A 26,880-nucleotide genomic window follows, 5' to 3' on the forward strand; every position below is an offset into this window, starting at 1 on the left:
AGAAGACGAAGGAGATTGTTGTGGACTTCAGGAGAATGCACACCCAACATGCTCCTCTGACCATTGACGGAGCGTCTGTGGAGAGAGTGAGCAGCACCAAGTTCTTGGGTGTGCACATCAAAGAGGACCTCTCCTGGACGTACAACACCACAGCACTGGCCAAGAAATCACAGCAGCGTCTCTTCTTTCTCCGCAAACTAAGAAGAGCAGGAGCTCCAGCCCCCATCATGTACACTTTCTACAGAGGCACCATCGAGAGCATCCTGTCGAGCTGCATCACTGTGTGGTTTGGAGCCTGCAATGCGTCCTGCCATAGAACCCTCCAACGCATAGTGAGAGCTGCAGAGAGGATCATTGGTGTCTCTCTCCCCTCCCTCCAGGACATTTACAGCACCCGTCTCACTAAAAAAGCCCTTTGCATAGCGGCTGGTCCCACGCACCCAATGCAAAGCTTCTTCAAGCTGCTGCCGTCAGGGAGGAGACTGCGGAGTCTCCAGGCCAGGACCAGCAGACTGAAGGACAGCTTCATCCATCAGGCTGTCAGGAAGCTAAACTCCCTCCCGACTCTGCCCCCTCTCCCCTCTTCTCCACCACGGTCTCACTGAACTCTGTCACACACACACACACACTCACTCTCTGACGCACTCACTGGCCTGCTCCAGTCACTTTGTGGAGCATTGGACTGCCATTACCTCATAAGACTTTGTTGTTACACTATCTCTTACCGTACACTACTAAATCTCCATTTGCACTATTTGCCTATTTTGCACCACTATGCCTTCTTACTTGTATATTGTATATTGCATAGCTTTTTTTTTTTTTGTTATACGTAAAATTGTATTGTATTTATTTAAATTTTTACTTTTTAATTATTTTATTTGCATTTTTCTAATCACTAGGGTTTGAGAGTAACGCAATTTCTATTCTGTGTATGTCCTGTACATGTGGCAGAATTGACAAATAAAGTTGACTTGACTTGACTTGATCTGTCAGCTGTCCTTACAACATCAATAAGCACAGTCACTATACTGGGATCCTGTCTGAAAGGTATTTCACAGCTGTTGTTCTGAAATGATTTAGTTTTACAGGGTAACTTTGAAATCTAAAGTCAGTTTTCCTCTTACCTGTTCTTGCTTCTTATAGCCTGCTTTTTGGATTCCGGCTTTGTTTGAACCATCCTTCCTGATGTTGTTTTTTCTTTTTTTTTGTTACTTACCTTTTCTGAACATGTTACTTCACTGTAAAATAAAGTAGACCAGGGGTCGGCAACCCTGGGCACGCGTGCCACAGCTGGCGTGCAAAGGGTTAACTGATGGCACGACCATGGCTGGAGTGACCATTGGCCGTGATTTTTCGGGGGGGGTTTTGTAACGGTATAAACAATGAGAGGTGGTGGATTGGCCAGATGCTGGCCGATGTGAAAAATAACTCAGTTGTTTGGTGGTGGCTATGGCGGAGCTCCCACAGAGGCCAGCAGGTGGATGAGAGAAAGGGGAGGCAGGAGGAGGAGAGCCTCGAGGTGGCTGCAGGTCCGAGTGTCAGGTGAACTGAACTTCAGGTAAGAAGTTATGACCTGCAGTCTATCTGGGTCAGATATAAAACAAGTTTAGGTTTAGTTTATTTTCGTTGTGCTGACTTTTTACAGTCAGTTACAATAACTCGTACTGCATGCTAGCTAGCATGACGGAGTTTCTATACAGCTGGGTGGTGCCAGGGCTGGACTGGCACAAAAAATCGGCCCGGGCATTTTGACTAGAGACCGGCCCACCAAAAATGTGACGTCATTCAGGGGTAAAGCCGCAACGGATTCTGGGAACTTGTGGCAAGAGGTACTAGCGCATGCAGGCTTTCAATTCAACTCAGTTACACAGCGATAAAAAGAAACACAAAAAATGGAAAGAAGCTGTTGTATTATTAACTGCAATAGCCGGTATTTGCCAAAAACTGATTGCTCGTATTTAAATTGCTATAAGTAACTTGTTGGGCTATAATATGTGAAACACATGTCAAATGCATCCCTCACGGATGACATAAAGTCATCTCTCCATCTCCATCTCTCTCTCTGCTGCTCTTCTGTCTCCTCTGTCACAGACTTCTCCACTTTTGATGATAAATCAGCCTGGTGCAACATGTAAGGATTGGCACAATTTGTTAAGATTTTGAGGAGTTTGAGAAACTAACCTTAAGCATAAAATAAAATGTACTATCAGTAACTTCATAGCACCCGCCCAGCAGTATTTAAACTCCGTCATGCTAGCTAGTACGCAGTACCAGTTATTCTAAGCGACTGTAAAAAGTCAGCACAACGAAAACAAACTACAACTAAACTTGGTTTATATCTGACACAGACAGCAGGTCATAACTTCTTACCTGAAGTTCAGTTCCTCTGCCACTATGACCGGCGGCCGCCTCGGGTCTCTCCTCCTCTTGCCTCCCCTTTCCCTTATCCACCTGCTGGCCTCCACCACTTGCTGATGTTGCTAAATCTGTGGAAGCTATGCCATAGCTACCGCCAAACAATTCAGTTATTTTTACACATTTGGCAGCATCTGCCTGAAGGGCTTGTTTCTTTTTGGCCCTAATTTTTTCTGCACCTCCTTTCCATTTTGTTCTCCATTTTCTTTAGTTCGTCTATAAGATTGCTAAACAAGGGGGAGGGTGCAGCCGACCTCCTCGGCTGTAATTGGTCCAGCCCAGAGTCGATCATGACCAATTGGCCAATCCAACACCTTTCATTATTTATACCCTTCCCCCCCCCAAAAAAATCGATCGGCCCATAAAAACAAAAAATCGCCAGCGGCCCACCGGGCAAATGCCCAATGGCCAGTCCAGCTATGGGTGGTGCTATGATGTTACAGATAGTGAACTTTATTTATAAGGTTAGTTAGTAGAGTTTCCAACGGCTCCTTAAAAATGGAATGGTCCCTCATTCAGAGAAAATATTACACGTTTCGTATTGAGCTGAGAAGAGACGCAGTTTGTCCCGGACTTCAGCTACAATGAAAAAGGCACAAAGCTGGATTTATTCTGTCGTTATGCTGCACAGCTGCCTCTTCTTCTCTCATTCTCTCCCCCTCTCTCTCCTGTTGCTACTTCAATCATGAAACTGATCAATGATCAGCTGATTGGCTTTTCTCTCTCGTTTGTTTATCTCCCAGTTTGCGCCAGAAAGAGGAAACCAGCGGATGTCGCGCTAAACAACAGCAGCACGTTTAAGCTTGATCAGCTGTTGTTAGAATGTATTTAATATTAATTTCTAGTATCAGCTGATGTTTGCTGGAGCCACAGCTGTAAAGCTGCTGGTCATGATGTCGGTTTGGATATGTGGTGAGAGGGAAACATGAAGATGAAACCAGGAGATGTCCTTACTGAATCATCAGAGCTGAACAGGTGATCGAGAAACAGGTTTACCTTTTAGGTGACAGGAATGAGTTGAAGTTATGAACTGTTTCTGAGAGACAAATAACACCAGGATCCTTTTCTAAGTAGCTGACAGCTGGTAACTGTGCAGGGGCGGGTCTAGCAAAGTGTTGCCAGGGGGGCAGGTAGGGCATTAACAGGGAGAGGGGGGCACAGAGAGCATACATCACTGTCACAACAGCGTTTGCTTTCATTCAAAGGCTTTATGGCTTTAATACCTGGTGGGCCGGTCTCTAATTAAAACGATTTTGTGTCCCAGTCCAGCCCTGGGCACGACACGCAGTGAATTAATCTGAGAAGGTGCATCAAAAAATAAATGGCTGGGCCAGCGGTGCACATCGCAAATTAGCTCACATAGACACATTAGCTGTGTCGCTTCTTAATGACGGTATCTTAGCTAACAACCCCAACTACCAGATTCAACTTGTAATTGGCTAAAAATAACTTAGCCTACTGGTGAGAGGGACGTTGTTAGCTTTCCACATTCCGACACTTCAAATGCTTCAGGAGCTTTCTGCTCAGCACAGCATCAGCACCACGGAGATACACGGATACATCCGTAGACTCGAGACAGAATTCACTATGCGTTTTTGGGACTTTCAGGTGTTTGGACCAATGTTTTCTTTTCTGATCAAACCAGAAAGCTTTAATGAGCAGCTGGATTTGTCTCGCATTAACTGGCTCAGTTATTGCCAGTTAATGCGACATCGAAATGCAGCTGATTGAACTGAAAAGCTCGACTCTGTGGGGTCAAAGTTTGCAGAACTACAGATGCAGCTGGAATCCACAGCTGTGCGTGTTCATGGAGCTGCATGTTCACCTGCTGGTCTTCAGAACATTGCAGAGGCCTTATTGACAGTACTTGGCTCTACATGTCTGTGTGAGCAGATTTTCTCTCACATGAGTCCTCAGTGTCCTGAATGCTGGACACTCGGAGACCTGTGTGTCTGAGTGGAGACCAGAGATCACATTAACATGTGTGTCTCTGTATCAACAAACATGCTATATTGGCTCAGTTTATTTTTCTTATCATTGTTGTGAGGAGACCATAAATAGCATTTGTATTTTCTGTTGTACAGTTCATTTGCTGTTATGGATTAAAAAGTGTCTTTTTTTGTTTCCAAATAGCTGATAACTATTCGCTGATAGCCGCCGACATCTGCGAACAAATATAATTCTATGAAGTTGTTCTACATAGTGTGTAACTGTCAATATAGAGCGTTATTAAATTTATTGCTAATGCAATCATGTTGGCTTCTGAGGAAATTTTAAATGGCACTCATCATCAGAGAGGTTGCCGACCCCTGACGTAGACTATATCAATTATATTGACTGTTTAAAAATTTTAACCCTACTTTCCACTTTCATCCTTTTCTTCCATTACTGATTTCCATCTGGATCATTATCATAATAATTGTTGGTTGAGCCCTCAATATATGTGTGTGCATGTTTGTGTTAATTGAAAAATACTTTCTATGCACTACAGATAACAACTGTATTCCACTCACACATACATATGTGCAGTTGCAGTTCATCCCATAAACCGTGAGATAGTAGTTGGCATGTAACACTCACTGGGAATGTGTGCAATATCATAGTATTTCTGTGTAATGGTGCTGATGGGTGTGAAAGCTGTGAGTGAACACAGCTGTGAGCATCACACAAGTGCACACACACACACACACACACCATTTGTGTGTGTCAAATGGACAGATGTCCCCACTCTCTGTCCCACAGATGGGCTCTGTGATGCCACAGTGTCCTTGTCCAGGATTCACAGGATGCTTGGACACACACAAGGAAACCAAACCCAACTGGGCCCACTGCTGACAGTGTGTGTGTTGCTAGTGTATCACTGGAAAGATGACTGTGTCTAGTATAACACTGTGTGCAGATCAGCACGCTGGCAGTCTTCTTATCCTTCTGCTGCTTTCTGCAGAGACCCCTGCTGCACTCACTGCTCACCTGCAATTACACCATCACACAGATCTGTCTTAAACACCGAGATAGGTGATAATAAAATTATCCCCCCTCCCTTCCCCACACACAAAGAGCTAAGAGTGATAATATATGTGTGTGTGTGTGTGTGTGTGTGTGTGTGTGTGTGTGTGTGTGTGTGCGTGTGTGTGTGTGTGTGTGTGTGTGTGTGTGTGTGTTCTGTGACCTGCTGTGAGTTACATAAGTCATGCTGAGGGCCAACATGTCTCCAATCTGCCTCTCTGCAGAGAGGTTTACAGCGAGGACACACTCACCGCCACACAGGTGAAACTGAGGCCACAAAAAGGGCAGATTAAAGGAGCAGTGCAGCTAAAAAATCCAATATTCTTTAAACCAACTGTACATGAACCTCCAGAGTAATCAAACTCATTTTAAAAGACAAAATCAAAGTGAATGAGAGCCAACGTCTCAAGATTATTGATCAAATATCAAAATATGAGGCTTTGACAGGTTTGTACCTAGATTTTTTCCCATCCACATCAGATAACTTGGAAAAAAAGTTGAATCTGAAAAGTCGCTACAAATAATTTGAGATCTCCCACAAATTTTAACTGCAGTCAGAATAAAATCCATTAGTTTACAATCATAAAGCTTGTTTATGGTCATCGCATTTGGTTTTTGTATATACCAATTGTGAATCACCCCACCCCCATAACCATTTATACCAGCCCCCATCATGTTTTATAGATGTACTACCTGTCTGGTGACCCCTGATTACACACTGACAACGTTTGACCTGAAATGTTCAGATTTGGATAAATCACTCCATAAGTCATTAATGTTCGCTCCAATTCTCACATCTCAGCCTTTTCTTTGTGTTTCTTTTCTTTTAAAGCGGCTTATTGAGAGCCACTGTTGCATTCAGAATATTTGTGACCGATCTTCAGCAAACAGAAGATGGGTCAGCTGAGGGGATTTGTTTCTCAGGTCGATATTTGGCCTGAGCTGGATTATTTCCTGCTTCTTAGGGACTTTTATATACGGTTCAGTTTTTTAGGCCTGCCACTTCTTTTTTGGTTCTCTACTCGACTCAAACTTTTAAAGAACAAACTGTGCACCAAGATGTCAAGATGTGCCACGTTTTCATCTAATAGCACTTTCAGAATCACCTTGTTGGTGCAAAAATACAGTTTTGTGCCTGGCACACTGTGTCTTTGGCATTTTTCAGAGATTCAGCTGAAGAAATGGGAACAAATGAAGTACTTTTGGAACAGGCTGGTGGTAAAGACACGAGATAACATGGGTTCTATTCTAAGTTTTCTGCTATGTGTAGACACAACACTGAGTCGAGTTTCAAGTGTCTCAGCTAACAAACCGAAACAAAAGTATTCCTTGGAATAAAACACTGGAGTAGACATGAATGGAAAAGCAGCCAATGCCCAAAGAAAAACTTATAAAAAGTATAATGGGACATGTAATATCATATCATTCATGTTGGTAACAACCTATCCAGCCCTTGGCCGTGTGTTTAGGATGATTGTTTTACTGAAACGTCCACCCTGGTTTCATCTTAACCCTCATGCATAGTGGTCACTACAGTGGACAGCTATTTTCTTGTATTGGTGTTGATGGGATACTTGCACATAAACCACAGCAGTGGACACTGATGTGTCTTTATGTCTCTTAAGAAAAAAAATCCTGATTGAGGTTGTCATAATTCATGTATGAAAGGGTTAATCATCCTGGTAGATAGCAGCAGATTTTTATTAAGAATGTCTCTGTCCATTTTTCTGTTCAGTGTTCCTTCGATTATATGAAGCGTGCGAGTGCTGTCTGCTGAAAAACAGAGCCACACCATGATGATTACGGCCCCAACAGAGCTCACTGGAACCTCCAGTATTTATTCAATTCTTTTGTAACCAATGGCATCAGTATGTTTTGTAACAATGAGGTTGTGGGAGCGCTCGCTGGTTGTACCCATCGTGACATGTGGTAATGACACACCATTTATAGGCCATCAGTTGAACCAGCTGATATTAATGTGCACTAAGTAGCAGGAGTGCTTTCTAATTACTGATAGATTTCAGCTGGTGTCACGACTTTCTTTTCTTCACGTGTTACGTGCTTATGAGCATCTCTGGTTTGACTTCTTTGTATGTCTGGATCTGATGGGTTGTTACCAACATCTGATGATGATTTCGTGTCAGTAGTTCATTTAGAAACATATTTACTTGGAAAACTGGTGTTTAATACTTATTTTACCTGCTGCATGTCACTGTCTTTTGTCTTGTATTTATTGAGTTTGATTTTTGTCCTTTCTATTGTTTGTGGCATCTCTATTTTTTCCTTCTTCTGTCTCCTCGTTCCCATTACAGCACAACCAGGTGCAGCACATGCCCCCCTCCCCCCGAGTGTGAGGCTTCTTACTGTTTAAAGGGAATTCTTCCACTTTCCCAATGCTGCTCCTGATGGTTCTCACTGTTGTCTCTCTAACAGTGCAGGCTCTTTGCATAACAATGTAAAGCTCCTTGACGTGACTGTCTGGCACTTTATAATAATTTAATCAACAACTGAATTAAATGGAATTAAATCTTATTCTGTTGAACTTTAAGGATTTTTTTTTCATTAAAGGCCATTTCCAGGATAAAATATATTGATATGAAAATTATAAGTTATTAGTCATATTACATGACGTTTGCCAACAGGCTGCTCAGGCTTAGGCAGCAAGAGTCGTTTGGCTGAGGTAATGACAGAGGAGAGATAAATAAAATGATTTTCTTTATGACAAAGTTGTACATGTGCAGATAATTTAAATAATTTCGTTGAACATCTTGCTGACAATAAGAGGCTGTTTTGTTCTATTCTAAGTTAACATTCTCCATAAGGAACTAATAATGTAAAAAATGCTTTTCTATCAGTTTAAGAACATTGAGCACACCTGTGTGTGTGTGCGTGTGTGTGTGTGTGTGTGCGTGTGTGTGTGTGTGTGTGTGTGTGTGTGTGTGCGTGTGTGTGTGCGTGTGTGTGTGTGTGTGTGTGCGTGTGTGTGTGTGTGTGTGCGTGTGTGTGTGTGTGTGTGTTGGATGGAGTAAGGTGGTGTTAGTACACCACAACACACACTCTGACAGTGAGAAAGATGCTGCAGGCGAGTCTCTGTCACATCTCTAATCCTGCTTCTAGCGCTGTGTTCCTCCCTCACTGCTTCTCTTCCTCTCTTCCTTCCCTGCTCTCTCTATCTCTTTCATCATGCCCTCATCTATTAACTAATGATTCCCGTTTCTTTCTCTTCATTTGTGTATTTTACCGTCCTCTTTTTTGTCTGTCCCCCCATCCTCTCATTCAGTGGCTCTTGTTCTCCTGCCCTGTTTCTGCCTCTCTGTGTTCTTGCTGTGAGGATCAAGCCACTATGGTGGTTGGACTTGCGTGTGTGCTGCTCGTGATTAAACATCAAAGTCTGTCCACGACTGGGGGAATCGAATAGCGTGCGTCCACAGTGGTTTTGAGTCACGATAAATAATTAACGTGAAGAACTGTCTCTTTGCGCCATATAAAACAACTTGTTCCCCCTCTGTGTCGCTCGGCGTCCCGCTGGGCTGAGTGGGCCGAGCAAGTCAAACTCTTGCATGCTTGGCGTGTACCACCACAGGCTATGTGAACACTGAAGCACATGTGCAGATTTTGCCTCTGCGCACATGCCTGCTTATGTCCACGAGTGTCGCCATGTCTGTTGAGTTAAAACTGACTGAGTCAAATTAGCTTAAATAAGCACTGCTAATCCCATTGTGTGGGAGGAGAGAGGGGATGGTGAGTGAAAGCAGGCCTGGTGGAGCCTCTGCTTTTCGAAACACACAATACTGAATCTGTACTCAAGAAAATTAGATTCTTTTTCTAAATATTCGATTGTGTTTTGCTGCCTTCTTTGATTTCTTGACTTTGCTTTGTATTATCTTGTCTCTATCACTATTGTTGTCATTCTAGTCGTTTAAGACTTACGTTTTAATATTACGTTTCAGTCTAATACAGTGTAAAGACAGACGTATCATTATTTTCCTGGTCCAGTGAGAAGAAAGCTTGCTTCAGCTTCATAAAGGCGTTGTTTGATGGTTGGAACGGAAATACTTAACTGGCCTGCGCAAAGTCCTGACTGATGTCTCATCAAACACCAAGATCAGTATCTAACCCAACAATTGCTCTCTGGGATGAGTGGGAAAAATTTTATAGGTGTGGAAAACTTTCCCAGAAGAGTGGATGCTGTTACAGCTGCAAAGGGAAAATCAATTTAGAACGGGATGTCATAAAGGTTCCTGTGAATGTGTCCTTTTGTCTATGTCGTTAAAAGCTTCGGTTACAAATGTGTGCAGGAATTCCTGGATTGCTCTGCAAAGCGTTTCCAGACATGTTGGAATGGCCTGTAATTCCTTATGCTAGCGGTCACACGTTATAATAATTTTGCGTGTTGATCAATACCGCAGCCTTGTAGATGTAATAACTCACTCGGAGCTTTTGAGTTGGCTGTTCGATGTGGCAGGCTCGTCAAAAAATAATGAAATCCATAACAGACGTTTCTAATAGGTTTAACTTTTTCATGGCAGTGTTCGCTCTGGCACGCAGCCGTCTCTCTCCTACAAATTGCATTCCCACACAGCTTAACTGAAGCACCGATTTTGAAGGGAACATTAAAGCCACCGGATTATGTTTTCTATCAACCTAATAAATACAGTTAGTTAATATATTTGGCACACTGCAGTTTTGCATATTATTGACCATATTAAGGAGTGCGCCCTTAATTACTGCCACTGGAGGGGATAAACATATTTAGGCAAATGTATGGCACGATCTGGTTCTGGTTCCTTTGTAAGCTTCTGGCCCTTTTACATAGTGTGTCTTTGTCGTGGCAGATGGCTGCCACTACCTGAACCGGGAAGTTTCTCCTTCCCACTGTTGCCAAATGTTTGCTCGTAGGGGGTCATCTAATCGTTGGGCCTTCCCTGTATTATTGTAGGGTCTTTGCCTTACGATGTAAAGTGACTCGAAGTCACTGGTGTTGTGATCTGGAGCTGTAAAGATAAAATTCAACTGAACTTAATTGACCTTTGTGCTAAACATTCTTTAAAATCACCATTATGGTTTTGTTCTTATGATGCAGTTGTATTTGTCATTAAATCCCGGTGGGTTTGTGCCTTCTCAAAATTAAATCTTTCAGGGACCCTCGTCATTAAGGTACTGAACTTTTAACACACTAATATTTCTGCAGTTAGCCTTACTGCGCACTGAGGGACTGTCAGTAAGAGAAGGGATTCATTCTTGAACACAGAAGCAGGGTCATTACTGTTTCTTCATTATCTAATAAGCTGATAGGTAAATAAAGCACATGTAGCCTCACCATGTCCATGGCAGAGCCAAATGGAGTGTTCACAATAAGTTGCCCAACAGGTTTGGGGTGGCTGTAGTTCAGGAGGTAGAGCAGGTCACCTACTGATCAGTAGGTTGGTGGTTCAAACACTGGCTCCTCCAGTCTGCACGTGAAGTCTGCATGTCACGTATCCTTGGGCAAGATACTAATCCCAAGTTGCTCTGCGATGCATCCATTGGAGTGTGAATGTAGTTAGAAAGCACTACGTGTAAAGAAAGTGCTTGTGAGAATGGGTGAATGTGGCATGTTGCATACAGTGCTTTGGAGAGTAGAGAAGCGCTATATAAGAATCAGTGCATTTAGTTTGTGGATTTAAATATGACATGTCAGAAGACCACATGGTCTGCAAACATGACCTAAACTGGAGTGTTTAATTTTTGGGGCAAATATATATGTCTCATTTGATTGATTGATTGATTGATTGATTGATTGAATGCTTTATTGGCCATATGCAGGTTGCCCCGCAGAGGAATAGGACCCCCCGACTTACACACACAACAAAGACATCACATGGGAATACAGTCGGAGATCGGCAGCGTTGCAGAGAAAACACAGAAAAATTACACAACAATGGGAAAAAGTACAAGAGGAAAAAAAGAGACCTCTTCTCAGGCTGGGCACCTATGGGAGAACAGCATGAGAACAGGAAACAAAAAAAAAAAACTCCTCACAAAAAAAAAAAAAACTCCTCACAAAAAAAAAAACTCCTCACAAAAAAAAAAAAAAAAAACTGTCAGAGAAAAAAAAATTGAAAGTATTACTAACCGCATCTTGTTCTCTGTCCATATTTACAATAATAACGATCAGCTTTTTCATGACAGTCTTACTTTTATCCAACCTTAGTTTTTAGAACTACTCTAGGTATTATTAGCTAAGCTAACATTAGCTACTAACCTACTGTTAGCTACTCTCTTAGTGGTGTAAGGTGACAGTATGTGACAGTTAATAACTACAAAAGACATGGTCCTAAATATAACTAAAGGAATAAAAAAAGGTTTTACTTACCTTGCAGTTCTACAGCAGTAGCTATAATATGGGTTTGATTTTAAATGTATTGGTATAATCCACTGATTTATGCAAGCATGGATCTAGGAGGCAAACAAAAAGGAGGCAAACAGTGGCTAAAGTTAGCAGTTGGCACCCAACTCCTTCTTTGTCTTTATCCAGGGACAAAATGGAAAGTAGGAATCCGGCTGTTTGTTATTATTATTATTATTATTTATGCTTATTACACAGAACCTACCACAGGTAACTGAGTGGTAATATCTTGGAAATTACCACATTATTACATTCTTGTTTTTTCCTTGTTACCCTACTATTACCACTTTATTACCAAGCTCTATTTCCACATTGTTACCCCCAGTTTTGGGGCCCTTATTATGCAATTACATAAATTTCAGCATAATATTACTCAATTGTAACCACTGTTGCTTCCATGATATTAGTTGGCAATTGCATAAATTGCATAAATGGTAACTTAGAGATTACCACCTTATTACCCTCTTGTTTCCCCCTTGTTACCTTACTATTACCACTTTATTACCGAGCTGTAGCAGAAAGTGCTACCGGAAGTTGAAGTTAGGATTCACACAGGGCCACCAAACTTGGACAACAGGGCATTGGAAAAATATTGCTTGTTCTTCTGAGCCTTGATTTCTGCTGCAACATTTAGATGATAAGGTCAGAACCACCCTGGATTGTCTCAGCAGTCCAGGCTGCTGCTGGTGGTGTAATGCTGTGGGGGATATTATCTTGGCACACTCTGAGCCCCTCAGTACCAGCTGAGCATTTAAATGCCACAGTCTATCTAGTCAAAAGTAAGAGATGTTGTAGTCAACAAAGATTTGACAGTGTCTTCTAACTAATCAAACTGTATATTGCATTTTAAAAATTTTGTATTAATACATTTTTGTTGCATCCAGCAGTCATTAGGAGTAAAAACTGAGTTACATCAATGCCATATGCAAGAAGTACTTTGTGTGGTGCAGCTAGTGTTAATTTACCTGCAGGTGGTCTCACCTGCCAGATGATTTAGTAGAGACTTTGCAATCAACCTCTGCGAGAGCTGTTAAGTCTCATGGGATCATGTGCGCCCCTCTGCTCACTTCTTCCCCAGCAAGGTTTGCAAGCACAGGCAAACAGATAGATGTCAGGCAGAGGTGGTTTGAAATAAAATCACAATTTTACAGGCATGAATGCATTTACAAGTATGGAGAAACCTGTGTGTGTGTGTGTGTGTGCGTGTGTGTGTGTGCGTATGTGTGTGTGTGTGTGTGTGTGTGTGCGTGTGTGTGTGTGTGTGTGTGTGTGTGTGTGTGTGTGTGTGTGCGCGCACCGCTGTGGCCCAACCCAACCTGCCTGCAAGGCTGTTATTAGGGTTGTTAAGTCGTGAGTAGTTAATTAAATCTAGCAGAGGTGATCACAGTTGGGTGTTTTCACTGTGTCGGTGCATGTAATGATTAGCACAGGGCCTGTGTTAAACATTAGGATGGACCTCGTTATATTAATCTTCTGTAGTTCTTACTTCCTCTTTGTATACTTTAAAAACACAGCGCTTACTTCAACATCCCTTTTTTCATCTTTTGCTTTTCAACACTTCCATTGTGACTAGTGTTCATGTGTTTTTAGCACTTTTTTCTACCATCACACCTGGATTTGTTTTTTCACCTGAGTGTTACTACGTAGTAGCATTTTGATACACTAAGTGAGAAATATTAATTTGATATTTATAGAGGGTTATGACACGGCTGTGCAGTTCCATTCAGCCGATGTTATAACATTTGCTCCTTTCCATATTCCACAGTCATAGTGTCAGAGGTTTAGCTCTGTTACTAACTGCTTGGCTAACATTGGTGTACGACAGTTGAAAGGAACAAGCACAATGAGGGCTTTAATGAAGCAAGTGAGCTTTCCGATCATTACATCTGTAAAGATATTTGCATCAGAGCTGCCCCAGCACTTAAGAAAATGTACAATGAATGACAAATGTAAGGATGTATAGGAGTATCAGGGGGCAGTTGTAGACCAGCAAGCCTCCAGGCGTGTGATACACCGGCAGTTACTGTTGCTCTGTAACTGTTAAAAATCTAAATATGCAAATGTCTTTGGCCAGATCACAATAATCATAACCAACCTGGCAAGGGCCAGCTTTTGATACTTAAAAATGCGCTGACCTTTGGCCAGATTTCTGTCTTAAATTAAAGTTGGATGTACAGTCCTACTTCCTCCTGACCTGTCTCCAAACCCTGTTTCTCTCTCTTCCCTGCTGGACCTCAGAATAACTCCGCTGCTGATGTGCTTTTCAAAAATTCCCTCTCAACGTGGCCTCACAGAGAGCAGACTGCTCTCCTGGCAGCAGGTCGTTTCCCTCGCTAACGAGGTGAGTGAGGAGGAGAAATGAGGAGAGAGAGACACACATTCACAGAGAGATGGAGTAATATGTCAAGAGGAGAAAGAGGAGAGGAGGAGAAACGGGCACAGATACGTGATGAGATGAAGAAGAGAGAGAATGAGGTAGAAGAGGCATTCAATGATTCGTGGACTCGCTCGGGTGATATCTGAGGCCCCTCTGTTATACAGACATGCACAAATATATACACTGACAGTGTTAAACACATGCATGAAAACCCAAGTGAAAATAGGTCTGCAAAAATGCATTCAAGTTTGACTTTTCCTCTTGTCCTTAGGAGAGGTGAAGCCAGTAGCTCTGAACGTTTGTGTGAGTGTGAGAAATGAAAGTAACGGTTTCATGGCTGTTGTGTTTTTCCCCCCGCGCAGCCCAAAGATGCGCCTGGGGACTGAGTTCTGTAGCACAAACATCTGTTTTCTCCTCTTTTTTCTCTTGTAAAAGCCATAACAAACAGCAGCCCAGCACGTCAACAGAATCTTTAATACGCTCCCCCTACGCCCGCACGCCTGATTCTACTCCTGTAACTTAACACAAATCACCTGTATCATTGTAATCTCTTACCTGATAAAAAACATCACTTTGGAGCAGGGATATGATCAGTGGAATTACATTTAGTTATTCCCGGGTTTGCTCAGCAAACACAGGAGTGGTTCTCTCCTAGAAAGAAGATACGGTCAGTTCCTCGCGGGAGATAATCTCTTTTTAGTAACTGTGACGCCTACAATCGGCACGGACACGTTTTCCTGGCACCGTGGACACTATGAGGAGGTTTGCTGGTAAAATGAGATATAACTGTTTGAAAGAGAGTGACACCTTCCCATACAGAATGATTGATGGTACCAAATTAAAACAAGCTCCAGTGCTTTAGCAAAGGTACTATAATCCTTCGTTGACAAAATGATAGACTAGACCATCAGTGTTTTAGGGACTTTATGACGAATTTGAGATAATGATTTTTTCTTCCTTTGGAAATTTTGCAGCCTTTTGAAAATCTTGTTATAAGTTTTTATTCCACCAAACTATGTTTCAAAAAGTTCTGACAGGTGCTCAGTGATCAATCATCAGTTCCTTCTGCTTTCTTTAAAACGTCATACGAGCCCGAAGATGCAGAAAACTAGAAATGATATATTCTTCTAACCATATTGCAAAGCATAGTGTCAGTTTCAGCATTAATTCTTTTCCTTACAGTTAAAAAAAATAAGTAGAAAACTGACTAAATTCCACACCAAGTTACAACAGTTGATGGCATAATCACATGGCTTTCATCCAGAGGAGACTTTGCCTTCATCTTCATCAGGGCAGTCACGGAAGTCTAAAGACCTGCTGGGTTTCAGGCGGAAAGATCAATTGCTAAAATGCTAACGACACCATTTAACCCCCATGCATTTCACTGTTGCTTAGTGCACTATACTGTGCTGCAACAAAAGTCTCCATGCTAACAGAATTCTAGAGTTGCCCTTATTTATTTGGATGAAGCATTTTTTCTGCAAACACTGACCAACTACCCACTTAGCACCAGTGAAAATTTGACGAGTGTCCTGCAAATCAGAAATGGAGAATGTAGACTTTTAAAGTAAAAATGTGCACCTTTTGGAAGATGCTGCATTCAGCAGTGAGGCACAGCGTTGGTGCCCTAGTGCAACAACACTAGTAGGGCACACTTGGCTATGGTCTCACATGATACCCTGCACTAAAATCTGTGCACAGTGCATTGAAATGTGATGCTCAAACAGTGTTTCTCCTTAACTATGGTGGCAAAATGGAAGAAAAACTAATGATGCATCTAAACTTAAGCTTTCACTCCATCACAGAGACAGAAACAACAGATCCAGGTGTAACAATGAAATAAAACACAACCTTCTGAGCAATGACGCCGTCTCATTCTTTGCCTTTGAATCAAGGGAGCAGGTGGTTGGTTGACACGGGTCCTGAAACTCGTTCCATCTGTTTGCTTCTCATCCACACACATTTACTCTGTCTGGCTTCCACTGACACTCCAGTGCATACCTCCACCTCTCGTGGCTCTCATCAGCTTCCTACTCTCACTACAGCCTCTCTACAGTCTGCAAACACCATAAAATGTACTTTATTTTAATAAAACAAGCAAAATGGTTGGTTTGAGCGTTTATGTGTCAATCCAAGCATCTCACCACTTGTTATCAGTGTCTTCATGAATTTTTCTCTTTGCTTATCTATCGCTGTTAAGCTGAATCAGCACGTGCTGGTCATTAACACAAGGGTTTCTTTCGTCTTCTCCTTTACTCGCTCTTTATCCCTCACAGAGAGAATCCGCAGCATCAATCGTATAGCTGAGCTCATCTGTTTTCATTGAGACATCTATGTTAAGATCAACATGAATATTAAATTCCACAGGCTCCATTAATATGCTAAGGCCAGTCCAAGTGTTTTAATATTCACCATGTAAATTATTGAGCTTGTGTTCATGGGCAGTGTTGGATCATTCGTCAGAAATGTTTAGTCTCTGATCTTGAAGAAGTAATGGAATTTTAATCGCACGCACTCAAGCTGAAACAGGAGGTGATTTTCCATGATGCACTGTCGCATCTGCTTGACCAGCCGTCCCCGCATTGTTGACCTCCAAGCTGCCATTTTTAGCTTTATTAATTAGAGGGAAAGGTGGAAAACATTCATTGTGACAGATATTTCTTCCTATCTTCAGTCCTGTCTTTCTGTCTTTGAAGTTCCTAACCATGTAAGACACCCGCCCACACACATCGGCACACACCGGAAATTATTCCGAAAAATCCTCATCTGATGTTTCACTGAGCACAGACGTGTCGGCAGTGGCCGCAGCGATAAAGTTGGTGTTTTGAGTGACTGCACTCAGCAATTTATAAAAAGTTGGTTGCATGGCAGCAGCCGAGGACGTTGTCGCCTGCGGTTGCACACATGTACACAAGCGTGCAGCGTGTTGTCGAGGAAGATGGATCGGAGTACAGATTGTAAGTGACATGTTAATTTCTTCTGCATCACTCACGGCCAAGGCGTCCGCTATCAAAGTAAAGGGACACGAGCCCCAGCCATCAAGGCTTTCCTCTTCTTTTTTCCCTTGTCTTCTCATCCTGGTGCATTCCAGGCTTGATTGTGCGCAAGGAGATGTTTAATATATCTTTCTACTCACCCATCTCCCTCAAAACCATTTGATTTATCCCTTTGCTCTACATCCTATTACTGCTTTCATGTCCCGAAGGTCAAACTGCATGTTTAGCGACTGAAAGCAAGCATGGTCGGGCATCGCAATTACAAGGTTACACGTATCAGAGCATCATTAAACATTGTTAAGGAATAATGGGTCAGCATCGCGTGTCAACTTTGATGATCTCCATACATTTTCGTGAGATATTCTTAAAGTTGCAGACAGCTTCCAGAGGTCGGGCCACAAATGTGCTACCAGTGCCAAAAGTTACATAGATCAGAAAAACTCCACGTAGACCGTCATCACGAAGAAGCTTCAACACAACAGATTTCACAAGTTTACTGTATATGTTGTTTTGCAATATAACTCCCTCTCATTTTGTAGCACTTAGTTGTTCAACATGCTCTTTATCCACGATGCAGAAACAGTTTGGTCATGTTACTAAAAATGTGTTTTCTTTTGCAGTTTTTAAAATCTTGCTTTGATGTGTTTTCCTCTTTATTAGTGTTCATCTCTGACTATAAAGCAGATATTAAATGATAGAAATGAGCTCTGCTCAAATAACGCAGGGTGTTTCACCATGATTAGTTCTTCATGTGTGATTTGCATGCACTGAGGAGTGGCAGATACAAAATACACATAAATAAAATACAGCGGTCATACAGACAGGTGAAACAAAGGAAATGCAGTGCTGTGAGGTGCTTATGTACTGGACAGCAGCTCCGCTTTATTTTCTGGGTCCTTTAAATTAAACTGTGAGAATGAATTCTACAACAAACGATCAGCCAGCAGATTATTGAGGTCAGGGTAATGGTAAATGGACTTGTTCTTAGCGCTTTTCTAGTCCTTTTGAGCAATCAAAGCACTTCACACAACCTCAGTCAAGCATGCACTTTTTGCTATGCTACCATTCACACACACTCATACTCCGATGGATATCTTCCCCAAGGATATTTGGCATGTAGACTGGAGCAGCCAGGGATCGAACTCATCGATTTTATCATGTAGAATTTAGACTGACCGAGTTCTGATTTACACCCGGTAATAAAAAGAAAGGTCCTGTGTTTAGTGCAATGCTCAACTCCAGTGTTCAGTGTTGTTAATGTAAAACTGGAGAACTAGAAGGTTTGCGACACCTGTTGGATGCTGTAAGACAAAGCATGATGTCTCTGTTTTCTCTTGTGTGTGTATGCAGGCAACCCTGGTACTACGGCTGGGGCTTCAACCTGCCGCGAGGTCAAGCTCTGCTGGATAAGTGGAACCAGATCCCAGACAACACAGACATTCTGGTCACACACTGCCCTCCACTGGGTGAGACACATATTACAACTGACACACACACACACACATGTGCATAGATATTCAATTTGAAACACTGTTACTGACATACATTTTTAGTTGCAATTATTTGGTAGTGGAATCATTTTTTTTTGTCAAATTTACATGTTTCAGATCATCAAATACATTTTTACATCTTATAGATATTTTACATCTATAAGGATAACACAGGTACAATATGAAGTTATTAAATGATGACTGTGAAAAGCTGCTGCATAGCCCAAGTGCCCTTGAGCATCAGTTTAAGGACTGATGGCCTGGCGTTCTCCGTCTGAATTTCCCTGGTAGAAGTTATGCAAGCACAATTCAGAGTTCCACCAATTACAGCAAGTCGTCGATGCAGCCCCAGACCACCATCATCACCACCTTGTTTTGGGTTTGTTGTACTTTTTGTCTCGTCAGTCAACCTGTTAGGATACTTGTTCATGTTGCAGCAGTGCAGCACGGGCAGCAAGAGTGAGCTACGTGAATGTCTATAGGAAGTTTATATTCAAGACATAAAGACAAGGTGTGAGTGTTTATGTCTGTTTTGTGTCTGCCGTACAGATCAAATTCATCTTCAGTGACTACAAGTCAAAGGTTCAAATCCACACTTGTTTACATTCAGTTATCTTGTAGCTTAACTGTTACTTTTTTCTTTTGTTGCTTGTGTAAATTAAAGGTTCAGTTTAATACAGTACATGTTTAAATCCTCATTGCAGTCGATCTGGCTTGTGTAAATAGACATGGACACTAGTGTAAATCCAGCAGAAAACATATTTTAATTAGCCGAAGTTAACCTGTCTACTTCATTTGAGCAGCCCTCCCTTAAATACATATGCAACGAGGAGAGAGGTGCACTCAGAACACTGAGACAAAGCACACACAGATGGTTCGATAAATACACCACATGTGTTTGGAACAGAATGCGTCACATCTGTGCGTGGAGAGACTCGCAAAAACTCACCTAATCTTTTATTTATTTTTCCATTTATTGTTAACTTTCAGTTCAAAAGAGAGGAGGAACCAAACACGGCATAATCTCGGCTTGTTGGAAGGAGAAAAACTGAGCTTTGCTGTGTGAAATTTCATAAATTAGGGAGGCCAAGAAAACATGAGGAGGAGGCTGAGAGAGATAGCATGGAACCAGAAAAACATACAAAAATTTGAAATTTAGGTGGAAAACACAACTGATGACTGAAATCGTGGAGAACAAGACTAGACTATGTCATCATGTCAGTTCAGAGGCCACGCCCTTTGTAAGCCAGCCCATATGGAAAAGAAATAGAAAAAACTTGCATCAGATTTGGCTTGCTTCATATAGTGAATCATAGAAGGCTTCTATGATTCACTCATGAAAGTGGCCACTTTCTCATTACTTTCATATATTGTTTTTAGGAAGTGTCCAAAACATACAAGTTTCATTATATAATTTTTCAAGGGATCTTATATCTGTTTTCACTCTTGTATGCTTTTCATACAAGTTTCACACAAGACAGATACAAACTTTATAAGATTTATATATATCTTTTCCGTATGGGAGGGGCCGTTTCATGGAGCAACATGTTTTGTTTACAGGGGCGGAGCCATAAGCATCTATCTATCTGTGCTTTTTACTTGATGTTGATACGATCGTCTCAGACTGAAAGAAGGCTAGGTAAACTGACTGACTAAGCTACATACTTTCAGCCTCCACAGATCTATTTTGCGCATGTGTTTGTGCTGCATTGGTTATAGATTTGTAGATGTGGAGCGGCAGGTTTCTGCCCGCTTTCTCCGATTATTCTGGTCAGCTCAGATCACTCACACTTACAAACCTTCTATTATTATTGATTAAAAAGTATTTACTATATTAGCTATTACTCAGTAATTTCAAAAGATATTAGAGGTCACAATAAATCTATACACAGAATATTGGCACGGTAACTAAAATTTAAATTTAAATTTAAAAAAAAGAAGAAAAATAAACCAATAATAGAAAATAATAAACAAAGTTCGGGGCTTCTGAACTACACTACAAGTATGAGTTACTGTCCAAGCCCAACTCTGTGTCCTGAAGCTGATATTTCTGAAAAAAAAGTTGGCGACACACACGTGGATGCTATGAAGCTGTATGTATCAAAAAGCAGCAAACAAAACTTCAGCTTCTGGTGACATTTTGACAAATCAGGCTGCATTTACTGACGAGTCTATTCATGAGCCTCTCGTTCAGCTCCATCAGAATAAAAACACAGCAGTGCCCTTTGTTGTTTGGGGGTTTTTGCATTGAGAAACTGAAATGGACTCAGTCTCAGTGCTCTTGTGTCAGACCTCAGCTGCCTGTAAGTGTTCACAGAGCAGTTGAAGCAGACATCATTGCACACAGTCACAGTTATTTTGGGCGTGCTGCAGTCTGCAGCCACTGTTTTCCATAATGTGACTATGACATTACAGGAAGGCCTGTGTGCCTCTGACAAATCAAACTCATACAGTGTATTTGAAGCTGAAATGTGGAACAAGTCGGGTATTAAGATTAAGAAAGCTAACTGTGCTTTTTTCTTTTTTTCATAAACGAGCAGCTTTGAGCTTTTCTGTGAGCAGCGAGAAAGCGTGTCACATGCTCGACGCATGAAATTTGACCGCGGTAGTCCTTGTAGAGACACTACAGAAAACCATACAGTCTGTATATGCAGACATTTATCCACAGCTTTTGTAGACGTGCACACACGCACAGCTTGAGCATGCTCTGTCAATGGTTCATTTACCTTTCAAATGAAAGAGTGGTGGAAAGGGCCCCGATGAATCATTGTTGGATTGAGTGGATGCATAAAAGGTGAAAGTAATCACAGCGATGACTCACACAGATCAGTCAGCTCATCTTGCGCTGCCTGAGAGCACACTTTACCTGTACAGGAGATCATTAGCCTTCTTAGTAATCACTTTTCAGCTCATACACACTTGTTTTCATCCTCTTACACACCAGTGTTGCAGCAGTCTGAATAAACACAGATGCTAGCTCACAAGCTGACTGACATCCTGTGCAAGCATCACAAATATGGCTAAACACACACTCCTTTCTCTCCTGCACACACACTTTCACACCTCATCTCCTGCTGCAGCTGTGGTGTTCAGATGAGTGTGTGTGATTGATTTCCTTGTCTGCGTCTCGGCTGCGAACACGGCCATTTATTTTCCATTCAGCTTAGCCAAGTGTCTCCAGCTATCTGCTCATAAGCCACAGGCATATGGAGCAGCTACAGCAGGCTACTAATGCATGACACACACACACACACACACACACACACACACACACACACACATACTCGGAGCAAGACTTGGAGGGAATGACATGAAAAAAAAAGTAGTATGGAAAAAGGGAAAGGAACACAAACGCGGACACTACAGTATTTTCTAATTGTTTTTAATAAGACGAAGTAAAACACAACAGATGAGAAGGTGAAGCAAAAAGGAGCAGGAGCAAGACATAATTTCGCACTGCGGCAAAAGCAAACGTCTTTTATGAGGCGCGATAAAGCTGCAGATCGGCGGCTAGAGAGGAAAAATATGGCCCCTTCATCTGGCTGTGAGGAAGAAGTTAACAGCAGAGAGAACAAGGGAGAAAGTGAGACAAAAAGAGGAAAACAGGCTCAATGCCCAAAGCAGCAGCTGCTTCGAAACAAGGAGCACATTAGAGTGAAATACCCCGAGACACAAAAAGCCCTCGTAACTTCTCACTTTACTTCCACCATCTCCCAAGGCTTGTAAAAATATACTTACACTTTTAAGGCATTTTATGCCTAAACCCATCCTAAACATGTGTGTGTGTGTGTGTGTGTGTGTGTGTGTGTGTGTGTTTTACAGGTGGAGAGATTTAGAGGGTAAAGAAGTTGGTCTGTATCACTTTACAACCATGACTGATTCACTGCCAGCTTAGTACACAGATGTCGTTATTCCTCTGCTGAGCACAAGCGGGTCCATTAATTCTGCTGTGAGCAGGTTGCTGGGGAATATAAAAATGTATAAAGGCTGTCTTTCTTTCTCTTTGTTTTAAAAGCAAACAGATCAGCAGCACCTCTGATGTAGTATCGGGGCTTTCATTGTGGGAAAAGTCCTCCCATTATACAATTAAACTTATAGCATTGAGTGGCCTGAAGCCCCAAAACATCATTTCCAGCTGGAGCTTAATCAATAAGAAAAACCAGGACATTTAAATTTGTTTGCCTGAAGCTTGAAGTGTTACCCGCAACGACTTCAGACCCTTAGATTCTTAAAAATATCAATTCAATTTTATTTATTCAGCACCAAATCACAGCAACAGTCGCCTCAAGGTGCTTTATATTGTAAGGTCGACCCCACAATAACACATACTTAAAGATTACTGTCGTATGTTTGGAACATATGCACTGATTCTTTTATAGCTCTTTTCTGCTCTCCCAGAGCACTCAAAGCTCTTTATACAACATGCCACATTCACACACATTCACACTCCGATGGATGCATCAGAGAGCAGCTCAGGGTTAATATCCTCCCCAAGGACACTGCTAACCTTCCCATCAGTAGATGACCCGGTCTACGTCCTGAGCTAGCACCCCGACTACACCCTGAAAGCTGTGTGTGCTGTTTCAACTTGATAATTCAAGTCTCACTGCAGGCACGGATAAAATCCCCCAAAAAGTTGTGTCTGTGGAAATTTTGTTTTTTGTCTGTTTGTTTCGTTTTTGTTTTTTGCTGTTTTTTTCCATGAAAATAGTCCCTGTGTGGCTTTAAGTGGCTTCGTTAAAACTGTGTACCTTTGTTTCATTTAATATATTACTATACAAATGTCTCCCTGATTCATCCTCAGCCTCGCCGCTCTCTCTGCTGCACGCAGGGAGACGCACAGCAACAGTGAGTGTGTTGGTAAGCAGGAGAGAAACATGTTCGTATGTAAAATCAAGAAGTCCTGAACAGAGAGAGACTGCAGTCTCTGCAGATACGGGGAACTGCTGGGTACAACCTGTTCAAGCTAGTCTATTTGAACTGCTTTCTGTTTCCTCCTACACTTGTTGGGAAACTTAATTTATACTTTATACTATTTATACAGATTTCTATGACGTTGTTGTCACTGCACGATTGCTCCATGTGTGTCTATAGATTTCTGCTACACACAGTGGGAAGTGACGGAGCTGTGAACACACACACACACACACACACACACACACACACACACACACACACAGCAGAACAACTGTACTATATATCTGCTATACTGCATGAGCCTTTAGCTTGAAGATGTTTTCAAAGAACCAATGAGAAGTTGCTCACGTTGAACCTTGTTCCCTGATGAGTTAGTAGACTCTTTCATGTCATACTGAATAAAACATATTTACATTAAGGCAGATAAAAAAATTAATTTGGTAGCATTTTATATGATTTTACACTTAAAATCTGAATTCACTGATCACAATAACCATTAGTTATATTTAATAGAACTTTTATTTTCCTGCACTGAGGATGCTGTAGCCTTTAGCCTTCATCGTTGTTGCCTTTTTTGTTTTGTTCGTCCTCTTGTCTGAGCAGAGCGACAGACAGCAGGGAAGATGGAGGCGCGCAGTCCTCAGTCATTTTATTCCTCTGACGTGATGCTTTTATTGACTCAGCATCAGCAGCATCCGTCGTCGCGGAGGAGACACTAAATCATATACACTCCGTGCTTTATCCTTGTCACACATACTGTGAAGTATGCATCTGTGTGCGGCTTTGATTGATCTTTATTTTCTGTGGCTGCTTTTTAAGAGTCTTTTTTCAGTGCTGTGTAATGTTGTTTGCCATTAGACAAGCAGCTTGAAAAGAAGAGCTTCTTTCTCAAGTGTGTATGCATCAAATTTCATACTATGGCATTCATAACATTTATGTCTTGAAATAAAGATAACTGTTTTATATTTTCAAAAAATGCAACTCAGCATCACCAAGCTCACATTAAATGAATTAGTGAAATGATCCAGCAAGGATCATTGCTGTGGGAGGGTGAGGATACAAGTACTGAATGAGTTTCCGATGTTAGGGAGTATTGAACTACATAATTAAACCAGAAAATACAATTTCCAGTATCTTTCTGGTAGTTTGACTGCACACATATGCACTCAAAAAAATAACTCTTTAAATGAACATAAAAAAATCATGGAAAGAATTTCCACGTGATTAAATTGCTTTATTTTAGCATTATGCAATTCTGTTACTCCAACTTAATGCACTCAAGTTGGACCAACTTAATTAAAGATTGATGAATCAACGTATTTACTGCATTTTGATCCAATATATTTTAATAGTGTTGATCCAACTTAAAGAGTTTTGTTCCAACTCAATTCAGTAGGTTTTCTCCAACTAATTTACTAAATTTGGTCCCAGCTTAAGTTAATTGAGTTGAACCAACTCATACAAATTAAGTTATTCCAACACAAGTCTTTAATGCTAATAGAAAGCAATTTAATCACGTGGAAATTCTTTCCATGATTATTTTAAGTTAATTTAAAGAGTAATTTTTTGGAGCATTTAACAAAGTCTAGAGTCTGGTTAACATCACTATTTCACTATTACATCTAAAAGGTAAATAAAAATTTGTCATACACATCTTTTTGTTTTCTCCAATTTATTGAATTTATAGCAAATTTCACATAATGTATAAAGAATACATGAAATGCAAGTACAAGTTAAGTAGTGGACAAAGTGGAAAGTTAACCTGTTAAAACAATTTTTTAACAACAATGAATGGCTGAATCAGGTGATTTTCCGATGACTAATACAACTACTTTGAAGGTCAACAGATGCACTTTCAAAAAAGAAAATATCTGCAATTATTTTAGGTTCATGGTCCAGATACATGGTGTAGCTGTTGTAATGGAAACATTTCTCAACGAGAAAATAGTGTTTTGAGAACCTGTACTTTGTGTGCTGTTGGATAGTTCGTGTGCATCTAATTCCATAAGAATCTTCTGCAGGACCTCAAAGGTGTACCTGAGTTCCAGAGGGTAGCTCAGGTTCAGTGAATAGACCAGACCAAGCAACATTGTCACTGCAAAAACTACATTGCCCAACTCACCCATCACTTCCACCCCCTCTAGAACAATCACAACATCCTGAGGGTCATCGCCAGGCTCCGCACCCTCTGACCGAATGACACAGATTCCAAAGACTGTCTCTGCTATGGCAGTGGCGATGCTTGTTATCAACTTCCTGTGACAATAAAACAAACAAAAAAAAGATAATGATTTCTCACTAATGTCCATTGCAAACAGTTTTAAAAGTAAATATCTGTTTTACATTAATGTAAAATACCTAAAAGCTTTATTCATTCAAGCCTTATAATAATGTAAATGTAATCAAAAATGACTGCCCGATATTTTTCCTGACTCAAGAGAAGTTCATTCAATACCTCAACAATGTCTTTCAAAATCTTGTGATAGGGGTGACTGTGGCACAGGAGGTAGAGCAAGTTGTCTACTGGTTTAATCCCTGGCTTCTCTAATCTGATACTAAAACTATCAATGGGTAACATACTGAACCCCAAGTTGCTCCTGATACATCCATTGAAGTGTAAATGTTACATAAAAATCTTGTATGAATGAGGTTATTATAATGATATTATAATAATGATAGTATAAAACACTCAAGAATGGTGTGTGTAGTATCCAGTGAGAAACTTAAAGCTCTTACTTTTCCTATTTTAAAAGGTATTTTTTACAGCCACCGGTAATTTATAGGAAAACCCCATCCCCTGAAACTCTTTTATGTAGTTCAAGCTTATCTTTGATCATCTCCTTAGTTAAGGATACAGGCAAGTTAACATACCAGGTAATTCTTCACCAGCTTCTCAGGATCTTCATTCAGGTACACGCAAAGACCTTTGGCGATGTATTCTCTTCTGATTTCAACAGCATCAGTCTTTATACACAGAGGGGGAAAAAAACAAATACATACGGAAATCCATCTCAACGACCTAGCAGTGGGATTAAAGAACTTTTAGTTGAATTACCAGGAATTTGTGAGAAATACAGAGGCTATTGTTTTACAGTCTTAATCTTTTCAAATAGTATTTATGCATTTTAGACAAGTCTGTCATTTTAATATTGTTTTGTAAATTGTGTATTAATTTAATCATGCCATACCCCCAATTCAAGAAAGTTTAGATGATGTGTACATAAAATCAGAATGCAATGTTTTCTTGGTCTCAAAACTATGTCTCTTACAAATGAATATATTACATTTTTA

At 41.1% G+C, this 26,880-nt stretch overlaps 1 protein-coding gene across 1 annotated transcript in view; it reads left to right on the forward strand.

Moving 5' to 3' along the window:
* Nucleotides 1–26,880, forward strand: part of mpped1 (metallophosphoesterase domain containing 1) — a 95,008-nt gene that overhangs the window by 58,430 nt on the left and 9,698 nt on the right. The window contains exon 5 of the mRNA XM_085250784.1: nucleotides 18,533–18,648. Within this exon, the coding sequence (XP_085106910.1) occupies nucleotides 18,533–18,648 (116 nt within the window). The remainder of the gene's footprint in view (nucleotides 1–18,532; nucleotides 18,649–26,880) is intronic.

Source organism: Mchenga conophoros, linkage group LG17 (genome assembly GCF_057382185.1).
Source record: "Mchenga conophoros isolate Kocher_MC1m ecotype Shallow Benthic linkage group LG17, M_conophoros_male_GT1.1, whole genome shotgun sequence".
NCBI lineage: Eukaryota > Metazoa > Chordata > Actinopteri > Cichliformes > Cichlidae > Mchenga > Mchenga conophoros.